Source organism: Oncorhynchus keta, chromosome 35, assembly GCF_023373465.1.
Source record: "Oncorhynchus keta strain PuntledgeMale-10-30-2019 chromosome 35, Oket_V2, whole genome shotgun sequence".
Classification (NCBI taxonomy): Eukaryota; Metazoa; Chordata; class Actinopteri; order Salmoniformes; family Salmonidae; genus Oncorhynchus; species Oncorhynchus keta.
This window is the reverse complement of record NC_068455.1, coordinates 54,031,526-54,043,363: the sequence shown is the minus strand read 5'-3', so window position 1 is coordinate 54,043,363 and position 11,838 is coordinate 54,031,526. Positions and strand designations below refer to the sequence as shown.

Below are 11,838 nucleotides of genomic sequence, written 5' to 3'. Positions count from 1 at the left end.
GTGATTATAGCCCCAGGCCAACTTACTGATCCTCATCAGCATCACGACAGTAATCATCATCATTGCCCTATCCAGACAACATTGTAATGACAGGGATGGGTTTGGTTTTGATTACATCGCTGCCAAAAGTTACAAAATAGGGACAACCTTCAGTTTACAAAACAAACTAATTCTGTCCTTGGTCACGTGCAAAGTGTTCGACCTTAAACTTCACCTCAACCAAACTACAGGAAAACGTCATTCCATATACCACCGTTGATTGGACGCGACTACTAATTTCGGCTCTTTCTGATTTGTGATTGGCTCGTCTTGCCGTTGAGGCTACTCGGCTCCTTCAGCTGGTGTTATCACTGAAAATGGCGAGCTGGTGTGTACGAGCTGTAAGACAGAGTTACTATGTTGCGGCATCGCCTTCATTACTAAGGTAAATACATTGAGTGTGCTTTATAAGATGTGTGTTCAGATAATTTTAACGTTGTCGTTTGTAAAGTAATTAGCTAGCTTGTGCCATTTGCTATCACCCATGGCGCCTGCTAGCTAAATAACTTTGCAACCTGTCATATGCTGCTTTCATAATGGGAGCACATTTCTTATAGGAAAACAAACTAAATGAAATGTTGAACATAAATAGTTGAATCCTATGAAACCCTTAAAAAAATTCACTAGCATAGCTAACTCAATCTACTAACGTAGCTGGCTAGCTAACGTTAGCCAGTTAAACAACCTTGATTTCATGAACTAACGTTAGCAGGTTTAACATTATGCTCAGCTAGTCACAATGCTGCCAAGTCAGATGGCTTACCTACTAAAACGCCAAGGGGAGGAAACATTTAAGGCATGTGCCACCAATTAACGATTTGCCCGATGACGCATATACATAAAGTAGTTGCAACCATTACTACACACTTACATTAATTTACAAGAATACCAATGAACTAAACTGACCACTGCGTAAACCACTGAAGTTCTGTTGTGTATCTAACCCATTTCTCTCTGTTCTGTTAGGGCATCCCCGCGACTCCTATGCACAGCAGCTCATCAGAAGAGTGGCCAGGGGGCGGAGGAGGACCAGAAGGCTGAGCAGAGCCCTGCAGAAAAGGCCTTGGTTGAGGAGAAGGGTCACCTGGAGGAGCAGCTTAAGGAGGTCACGGTGAGTCTGGCTCCAGGGTGAAGTTTCCCTAGGTACAGATCTAGGATAAGCTTCCCCTTCCCCAATCCAACCTTAAGCATTAGGGGGAAACGCAACACTGGCCCAAGATCAGTGTCTAGGAGGGGAATCTTCACCCTACTCCTGGGTCACTACACCAGCCATTACATAGACTCGGTTCCAACATCCACGCTAGCTCCCGAGTGGTACAGCGCTTAAGGCACTGCATCTCAGTGTTAGAAGTGTCACTACAGACCCTGGTTCGATTCCCGGCTGTATCACAACAGGCTGTGATTGGGGTCCCATAGGTTGGTGCACAATGGGCGCAGCGTCATCTGGGTTAGGGTTTGGCCTGGGTAGGCTGTCATTGTAAATAAGAATTAGTTCTTGACTGACTTGCCTAGTTAAATAATAAAATAAAAACAAAATACTACCTAGAATGAAGCCTGATTACATTCTTAGTGGTATACTAGTATGGACATTGGAAGGTATACATAGACTCATATTTACACTGTTGCTGTGATGTCATCCTGGCTGAATTGTTAAGTCAGAAGAGCTTTGAGAAAAATATCTGCTCATGGGGTCTCTGTATGGTCTCAGAATTAGTGTGGTTGTCTCGGTCTACAGGACAAGTACACGCGCTCTCTGGCAGACATGGAGAACCTCAGGACGAGGAGTCAGAAGATGGTGGAAGACGCAAAGAAATATGGTGAGTTAATGTTTGCATATTTATTTGTCTCACCAGTGCATTGGACACAGCAGACAGATATACTTATAGGTGGTATTTTAACTTTGGTTCATTGACAGCAAGGAACACAGTATGAAGTTAATATGTAGGTATATTGCATGATGTTGTGGTGTTCAGTCTATGTTTTCAGAATACAGAATGGATCTCTCTTCTCTTCCCACACCTATCAGGAATCCAAGGCTTCTGCAAAGACCTGCTGGAGGTGGCAGACATCTTGGAGAAGGCGACGGACAGTGTGCCCAAGGAGGAGGTGACCTCTCAGAAGAACCCCCACCTGAAGAACCTGTACGATGGCCTGGTGATGACAGAGACGCAGATCCAGAAGGTCTTCGCCAAGCACGGCCTGTTCAAGCTCAACCCTGACGGAGGGCAGAAGTTTGACCCCTATGAGCATGAGGCTCTATTTCACGCCCCCGTGGAGGGTAAAGAGCCTGGCACGGTCGCCATAGTAACCAAGGTGGGCTACAAGCTCCATGGGCGCACCCTCCGGCCGGCACTGGTAGGCGTGGCCAAAGCCCCTTAAAAATAAAAAGAGATTCAGTGTGACTGTGATGTTGTTGTTGTTGCCTGGGCGACGGATCGCCTTGGGTACAGCAGGCTGGTCAGAGCCCCCTCCCCAACCACCTAACGTTGCCTCAGAGGCAGGAATCCAACTCGAACTGATTTCGTTACCATGGACGACATCATCACACAGCCTGTTTTGACTGTGCATATCGACTCTCCACCCTTCTCCGGAAGTGTGCACTTGCTCACTCCCCGTCATGAATTGAAAAGCATTGGATTGGTATAAGCATTGGTTGGAGGGAGTTTACACTGTCTTTAAATCCATGACTGGGAGTGTGCAAGTTTATACTTTGGGAGAAGGGTAGATAATTGGGACAGAGCCCATGTATATGCCGGGAGCAAATATGTTTTAACAGAAGTAACGCATGTAATGGCATGTAGAGCACAGAACCAGTTTCATGCAAGTTATTTCTGTCGTATTTGTCATCGGGGTCAGATTCCATTCATCTCTTTGTCCAGTCATTGTAATTGTGTTATGGATGGGAGAATGTAATGGATCTCATTGATTATAGACAACTGTCATCACTATCATAACTCTCATACAATTTAATTTAAAATGAAATTTTTCCTGTAAGATTGTCTTTGGCACAACTTAAACCTGTATATTGCTGTTTTAGTATTGCTTCCAGGAACACTTTTACATGTACTGTATACTTAATTGTCAGAAATGATGTCTAGACAAATTGATTATTGTTTAGCTACAATAATACAGTAGGACACTGACTGGTTGTCAAAATGAGACAGAAATGCTCTGGTCAAATTGATTACAGATTCACCTGAGATAAGCAACATGATGTTGAACCTCTGACGTAATCATTCCGGACTTCACTGTACATCACTGCTTTGGCAGATGTTGACTTGATGGTCTAGGATAGATGGCATAATACCGATTTGAGTTTATCCAATAACTATTTGAACTGAACATTATAGTTGTCCTGTTGAGTGAGTGCCACAGCAGCATTTAAATAAACAGATTTACTTTGTGTCAAGTCCCCTGATTTTATTGCTTTCGATTTGACTATTACCCTGTAGGTAGAAGGCTTCATAAATGTAGAACTCAAACTATCAGCGATATTACCACATACTCAACACCCGGTGCTGTAAAAGTTAACCAAGGAAGCCATAGAAGTATAAAGTATTTGCACTTTTAATACAAAACCTGTCCTGTGCAACCACAAAGAATGGGCCATCAAAAATTCCCCCTCAACATTTTCAACCACTGAATTGTCAAATGCTTTGACTTCCTAAGCATACTACTGATACACATGAACAGTTTAACATCATGCTACGACAACACACGCAAAAGGCTTAGAATGGTTCTCACTCGCATATTGAAGATTTGTTATAAAAAGTAACTGAAATAAAATACTGTACATTTCACAGGTCAGTATTAATGTGTTCATTTTCAAATTCTTACAAAAAATCATGTACATTTGGTAAAATGTTTTTGCAAAAATTCCACAGAAATAAAATAAAACCTTTCTCCCCACCCTCAGTCTTGATGTTTAGAAACAATTCAAGTGAAAATCATTTTTAATCGAGCCATTTAACCAAAATGTACTACTTACATCATTTAAAACACTTGGCTTCACATGCAAAAACAGGCAAAACACTCCCGTATGCTCATAAAATGGTAATGTTTCATAGAACAAGTGTAATTTCAACCACCTATAAAATATGTTATCTTTAGAACATAAATAACAAAAGAGGCTGAAACAATTGAGAATGCCATCTACTGATGGGAAGCTTTAGCTTAACTGCGTTTCCCTCGGTCATGAAATCTGTGCCATAGGTAAAATGGTTTGGCACAGAAATGGCACACCCTGATTATTAAACAAGGCTATGGGAAGCAGGCTGTGTGTATTAATGTCTTTTAACTTTTTATAATGACAATGGTTGAAGTAGTTAGCTACTAGCTTTGACAGGAAATTAAATGAGACTGATAATAGGCACTGTCAACTTTAGAGGTTCTCGCCTAGACTGAACTCTGACCTCTCATGACTTCTTACCATAGCCTGGGTCTCATTCAGTAGGCACCAAATGGAAGACAATAGGGTGAAACAGGGAGGGACTACCTGGCCTTGTCCAATAAGAAATGATTAATGTTCTCGAATAAATATAACACTGGGCTGACCAGCCAGCTCCACCTCTGAACACAGGGCAACTGGCTCCCTGCAGCAGAAACAGCAGTGAGGAATGGGGCTTTCGTTTTATGGCAAAATCCCTATCAGTAAAAAGCACCGAGATCCAAGAGTCAGTACATGGACAGGGAGAGGCGGAGGGAGGAAAATAGAACAAGAAGCAGCACAAAACTAAATCTATGCTTTGACAGATCGAGCTTGAACACTCCACTACTTCTTACGCCCACCCCTCGCTCTCCCAGCCTCAACCCCACTTTTGTATTCCAACTCTCCCCGTCAACCGATGCCCATTCAAAATGCCATTTACATTTAAATGGCGCTCTCCTGCCACCTCTCTGATCGACACGCACAAAAGCCCTCGACACCGCAGAGGAAAGTGAAAAGAAATCATAGATGATGCCGTTATGGTTCAAAAACAGTTGTTTTCTCTTTAAACCAGATAAGGAGTTAATCTAGTCTTTGATTGTAAACCGTGACAGTTTTTGTGACAAATAGAAATCTTCAGGTAGGCGATGCGAGAACCCAGGGGCCTTGTCAGTGTCTGGATACTTTCAAGCTTATGAGGAAGGATAAATAAAAAATATAGCTTTTATTACTTCTGTGGTATGATAAAATATACTATGGTGGGGATAACACCAAGGCCTGTACGTGTGACAGAGGAGCCTGGTGGGACGAGCTATAGGAGGACAGGCTCCTCCGACCAGCCTCCGCTGGTCTGCGATCATTACATCTCCTTCCCAGCGTCAAACTCGATACTCAACACTTTCTCTACACCCAAACCACATCTATATCCCTGCAGTAGTTCACCTTGTCCATGTTATAACAGGCTAACTGGACGTCAGAAAGATAAGGTGCCAGTGGACACTTCAAAGTACCTGTGCTGGGAACAAACATTTGATGTCAATGGAAAACATCAATGTCTAACAGCAACCAAGCTTTTCTGATGCAGTCGTCCCTTTACTCTACCAGATTATTCCTGCCCTTTGATATTGTACTTGCAAGGCCATGTGATGTGTACAGTAGCCTATATGAATGCTGTGACTGTAAAAAATAAATAAAAAAATGAACCAGGAAATTAGATGGAGCAAATCTAGCAGGTCTTCAAACCATTTAAATATGACTTTACTCCCTTTGAATAAGTGACACACTGGCAAACAAAAACAGCAAGCAACCGGTGATAAGAAGACAATAATCATGCACCACATATTCATTAAGAGGTAAAAAGAAAAAGTCTGACAGGCCATCATACAGTCTTACACCATAACATCCAAACTGGGAAACTTAACCTGTGATGCAACAGGGTAGTAAAAAAACCTAGTGATAGCCTATATGCTCATTTGGCAAACAAGAGTTTTTTGATTTGTGCTTAAGGATTGTACGCATGTCATTGGTTAATGCCCATATATAAACATTTAAAAGTTGATATTTTTCTTATCTTAGTGAACAGCCTACTAGAATCAGAAATCGTGCAGGGGATGGAACAGAATAGTTGAGAAGTTAGGCTATTCCTCTCATAGTGCCAAATTCTGAGCCTGCCATCCTAAGTTAGACCGCCACAAAGTTTTGACAAGAGTCAAAACGGGGATTTACTGCAGTACTCTACGAGAGCGTTAGCTGCCAAATACTGACTCCTGTATGCTTTGCCGGCCTTCATCTCTTCATGGGAAGAATAAGATGATATATACCCCCTGCGTTCCAGCACAGTGTGACTGTATTGCTGTTTGAATAGGCACTAACTTGTGCTCTCCAAAACTACATCCTGACCTAAAGGAAGCTAGCCTGGTCCCAGATCTGTTGGTGTTGTCTGGTCAATGACCATAGGAGTTGGCTAGACAGCGCCAACTCATTTGGGACCAGGCTACAAAGAAGCTGGAGGCAAACTATACTTAACAATTTATACTTTGAGAACAGCTTTGAAGACAGTGTTGTCTGGTTTGCCCAGCAGCATTAGGCGATCCTTCACTGGAGTTTCAATACAAAGACCCTGTATCATCTACCCATACGAATACATTATCATTCATATGGATTCAAATGCAAAAATATATATCTGTTCATCCCTCCCCTGTAAATGGTATCCAAACTTTATTTTTTTTTTAAGAAAGTGGAAATCCTTATTCTTTGCAATGTACATATTCACAAACAGTCCTGTGGTCGATGACGTTGGACAAAACAAGACAAAAGGTGGTAAAACCCAATAGTTTGGTCTATGTGGAGCTTACGAGTGCAAAACAGAGTCATGACCCTTCTGTAATCCTCAGTCCCCACAAACTCCATACACACATTGTTAGGACACTGCCCAGGTCCAGTTCCTACAAACCCGATGGACTGTTAGGTCATGTCTCGGGATATCCAGCCACTCTCTGTGAGGAAGCTGAGGATGCGTTTCTTGAGCACCTTGTCCAGGTAGCCTGGCAGGCGGCTCTTGGAGGTGATGCCCTGGCGCTTCTGAAGGTGGTCCTTGATGATGATGGTCTTGACGGTCAGGTAGCGCGTGGGGCTGAGGTTGAGCGTGTTACACAGCACCTTCTCCCGGTCCGACAGCAGTTCAAAGCCGGACAGGTTCTCAATGGCCGCAAACTCGCCTTCCTTGCCCTCCTCTTTGATGGCGCCACCGCTCACTCCTCCACCTCCCGCCCCTCCTCCAAGCCCTCCCCCTCCTCCCCCAGTGCAGAGCCCGCCGCCTCGGCCTGTTTTGGAGGTAGCCACACTCTTGTTCTCCTTGCGTTTCTCCCGTTTGTGCCTTGCCGACTCGTACTCGGCCGACTCGTCCAGTCGTGCGATGCCGTTGCGGCGGTATCGTTGCAGCTCTCGTACCTTGACGCGCAGCACGCGCTCCTTGTGCATGTTGTCAAAGAAGTCCTCAAACTCCCGCAGAGCCATGAACTGGCACATCCCCCGTAACTTGACCCGCTGCTCCTTCTCCTCCTTGGTGATCTTACGCTTTGGCACTGTAGGAACGGCTGCAGCTCCCGGCGTCACAATGGGATTGGTCAGCATCAGAAGGGTCCCCACTACTCCTCCTCCCACTCCGACGGCGCCAACACTACCCCCGCCACCTACAACTCCCAGCGTGCCTGGCTTCTCCTTGTCCTTCTTATCTCGCCCAAGGAAGACGGGTACCAGGTTGTAGTCGCGGGCCACATTCTTGCGGCGCTGACGCTCCCGCAGCTTGCGCACGTACATGTCCACGTGCGCCCGCTTCATTTCAATCTCCACGTCTTCATCGTCGTAGTTGACCGACAGGCCGCTGATGAGCTTCTCTGCCTCCTGGTCATACTCGATTTCGTAGTCGTCGCGAAGGGGCATATAGCCCAGCTGTTGCTGCTCGCCCAGGGTCACGTCCAGCGGGGGCAGGGGGGTGGTGAGGCTGGGGGACAGGGGGGCACCGCTGGGGCAGGTGTGGTCCGTTACCCGGTTGGGGATACTTTCGGGGACGCAGGCCTTGCCCAGGTTGCCGTGAATGTACATTCTGACGTAGTGGTCCATGACTTCCTGGGGGGTCCGAGACGCCCCCACGTGAGTGGCCATGTCCTCCTGAAAGACAACACACACACAGGGCAGAGTGTTACTTGGGGGGGATGCTTTTTTTTCTCCCTCATAAAATGCAGATAGTTACACATATAGGAATACATCACTGCAAGCATCTAGACAGACAGACACTGCGTGCATTGCTATACACTATTACCATACGTGTGTTGAAATCCGTTGATAGGCGATACATGCAACCTTTTAATAGATGACTAGCCTACATTAAACTAAACGTTTTCATAATGCAGTGCGGGTTTGCAATGTGCGGGTTTGCACATACATATGCACTATAACAATTTAGCTAGCTAGTTGTAATCAGGGCAAAAACAAGGTGGATTTCAAGGCTTGCAGAGTTGCATCGATATTGCCAACTCTCGACAGGACATGGCTGTCAGTCTGAAGTTGTCCAATGTATTGTCCAATGTATTCGGAGATACTCATGAAAAATAACACAGTCTCAGTTTACTAATTCACATTTAACCTATAACATGTTATGCCTGTGTTTGTATTCTAGCTAGCTAGCTATGAGACAAGTAGGCTATAAATTGAAATACCCAGTTTCCAAAGCCATATTGCTCGATCGCATCGAGTAGCGACTGCTCTTCCCTGCTAGTCCATCCTCCCTCCGCTTCGGGACCCCAGAGTGTGAAGCGCCCGCCGTCGACTTGCTGATAACCGTGCCATCGCCGATGATTACCGATTTCTGCACCCGCGGAGAAGCATTCCGGACACAGTTCGATATCTGGGCAGTCAGTACAGCGAAGTCTCAGATTCGTAACGTCTGCAAGGCAGTTTACGCAGTACTTCTTTCCTAGGTCGGCCATGTTGCTGGCTTCTTGCTTGTTGTTGGAAGCAGCAGTGTCGCGCGGGGAGGGCATGCGTACTGAAGTCTCACAACTGCGTCTCATTAATATTGATACGCATGGCGCAAACGCCTGTGATTGGCTTACATGCTCAGTTCATTGACTTCATTGACATACTTATGTGATTTTCTAGCTTTTTTTTGTCAGGAATACCCGAATATTCCCATGGATGCGGAGGCAGAGCAACAAGACAATGACCCTTGTTCCAATCATATAGCCCTGAAAACACAGAGCTGAGGAACAATGAACAACTCTAGAAGACACAAGCTGTAGAGCCCTTGGAGGAGGTAAAATCCCCTAATGTTGATGACAGTAAGAATAAAGCTGATACCCCTGCAGATGAGGAGGGCAGGTTAGTGGAGTCTGATAAAGCCTCACCTGAACAGGAAACAGATTTCACCTCAACTGATGTTGCTTCCATTGCTCTCCTCGCCCCAACCTGGGCTTGAACCAGGGAGCCTCTGCACACATCGACAACAGTCACTCGCAAAGCATCGTTACCTATCACCACACAAAAGCCGCTGCCCTTGCAGGGCACCAATTAAATGTCACCGATTGACACGTTACTAGCGCGCACCGCTAACTAGCGAGCCATTTCACATCAGTTACACTGAGACAGAGGGAGGGAACTCAGCTGCATTTGAGCCAGGCGCTGGAGATGAGTCATCCACATAAGCAAACCTACCCACGAGCTAGACATTTGAAGAGGGAAAGGGCCCGGAGATGAAGCCTCTCTCCCGCGAGTGGAGTTTTACACTCAAAAATGTCGACGATAACGACGATGATGAAAATTGACTGGCCAAACGAGACCCAGGGACCCACGAGAGGGAGTGCCCGCAGTCCTGTTCAGGTTGAAGAAGAGTAAGGCCCCAGCATCGACTACGAAGACTACATGAACTTCTTCATAGAGCTGCAGGTGGAGAAGGAGAAACAGAGCCAGGTCAGAGGTCAGCTCCGGATCAAGCGGGTAGAGTATGTCCGCAAGAAGACGGGTTACGACGCACATCCTAAGTAGGAGAAGGCCGTGTCTGACCAGGAGCAGCGCTACCAGAAGTAAATAGCCATCATGGAGGACCTGAAGTGGTAGCACCGGCGTGACTTGGAGGCGGACAAGCAGCAGGCCGAGGAGCTGCGGCAGCAGAGCCAGGAGAAGGTGGATTGCAAGGAGGAGTTTGTCGAGGACCTGCACCTCATCGACTTCGAGCAGATGAAGATCGAGAACCAGGCATACAAGAACAAGAAGATAGAGGAGCGCAACGAGGAGTTCCTCAAACTGTGCAAGAAGATCACCAGCACTGTCCAGGTACTGGCCCACGTGAAGGAAAAGCTCCAGTTTGTGCAGATGGAGAACCAGGCCGACGTGGAGGCGGTGGTGGCCAGGACGTGCTGACCAAGACCAAGTAGGCCAGGGACGGCCTCCGCATGGACAACCTGGCCTGCTGGGCAACGATACCCTTCTGAGGGACTTTGAGGAGAAGGTGCATGCCTCAGACGGCCTAGAGGAGAGGTACGCAGAGCTCTTACTGAAGTGTTCCGGGGTGAAGGAGAAACTGGAGCACACCAAACATACAGCGCAGTGAGGGAGAGGAGAGGATACACGGGAAGACACGCTAACAAATAAGCGCACACACACACTGACACACACAGGAATGAAAGAATGTGATCAAACACAATTGTTGTGATAGGGGAATAGTTGTCATGCAAAATTACTTGCATGTTCATAAATGCATAAATACATATATGAGTTATGTTTTCACATTTATAATAAATGTTCATTTTATTCTACATGTCCTTATTCTATTATTTCTCAAAAGACCATAATAGGCTACAACCTCAGCTTTGATATGTACAGTGTGATTAGTGAAGCTCAATGATTCTGAATATGAAATGCTTTCAGTTACCTAATTAGTGAAAGACACCATTGCATCCAGGGGCGGAACTTTCATTGGGAACGGGGGGGCATGACCCCCACCCCCACATTCTAAAATTGAATTTTTGTCCCCCCAGTTTTATTAATGCACTGTGATACTAAAAGCGGCACCGGTGTGCTTTAGGACCATGCGGACGCCTCAGAGCCCTCAGGTAGGCTGTTTGGCGGTTTCAGATGGCTGAATTTAGGACCACTTGGACACGACAGAGCGCGCGGACAGGCTGTGTGAAGTCTGAAAGGTACAGTGCTGCTGTCTCTGTGCATGGTGAGCTTTTTCTCTGAGTTGTAAAAGCAAGCTGAACAGAAACAATCTACTCTTTATTTGACTGATGTAGCTGGCAAGGTTAACTGCTGTTTGACTACACAAAAAAACTTTTATTTCCAGTGCTACCACAGCCAGTTCATCTTTAGTCTCTCTATCTGTCAGGTAGCTAGCTGTATCTTAACAGCTGTTGTGTGTATGGAAATGTTTTGTAGCCTTTTTGTCCCATTTCAACAGAAGTAAATTCACTTGGCTAGTTTTCATCAGTTGATGTACCATTAGAGCTAGCCAAAAGTTGGCTAACGTCAGCTAGCTAGCTCACTAACTTTAGCTATTATTTTTGCCTCAATAATGCTAGACATGAATCAAACGATGAAATCAGCTGCCAAATGATTGAAGACTGATATTCGGACGTTTGTTGACAGCACAATGTGAGTTTTTATTAGAGTCAGTATAGTAATGTAACGTTATTGATCTGTCAGTTTTCCTCGATAATTTTATATTTTTCACACTTACATGGTATAAATAGTTCTACAGACTACACTGCCATGGTGCACAGTCAGTATACAATACTATGCTCATCAAGTCTTAGCAAGATCAGATGGTGACAGGTGTCCCATCTGTGTCAGACAGCCAAGGAAGACCAGTGTAAGGA

General features: G+C 45.5%; 2 protein-coding genes and 1 pseudogene across 2 annotated transcripts; 2 read left to right on the top strand and 1 right to left on the bottom strand.

Annotated features, from left to right (window-relative positions):
* Positions 1-257: 257 nt before the first annotated feature.
* On the top strand, positions 258-3,448 carry LOC118368631 (grpE protein homolog 1, mitochondrial-like). Its single transcript, XM_035752895.2, has 4 exons — positions 258-424; positions 1,006-1,150; positions 1,775-1,856; positions 2,066-3,448. The coding sequence occupies exons 1-4, from the start codon at positions 357-359 to the stop codon at positions 2,416-2,418; spliced, it is 648 nt and encodes a 215-aa protein (XP_035608788.1). The 5' UTR covers positions 258-356; the 3' UTR covers positions 2,419-3,448.
* Positions 3,449-3,590: 142 nt separating this feature from the next.
* On the bottom strand, positions 3,591-9,248 carry LOC118368630 (transcriptional adapter 2-beta-like). The gene is made up of 2 exons (XM_035752894.2): positions 8,683-9,248; positions 3,591-8,134 (listed from the first exon to the last, which is right to left on the bottom strand). The coding sequence occupies exons 1-2, from the start codon at positions 9,034-9,036 to the stop codon at positions 6,929-6,931; spliced, it is 1,560 nt and encodes a 519-aa protein (XP_035608787.2). The 5' UTR covers positions 9,037-9,248; the 3' UTR covers positions 3,591-6,928.
* A 635-nt stretch (positions 9,249-9,883) lies between these two features.
* Positions 9,884-10,724, top strand: LOC118369139 (coiled-coil domain-containing protein 96-like; annotated as a pseudogene).
* The last annotated feature ends 1,114 nt before the right edge of the window (positions 10,725-11,838 follow it).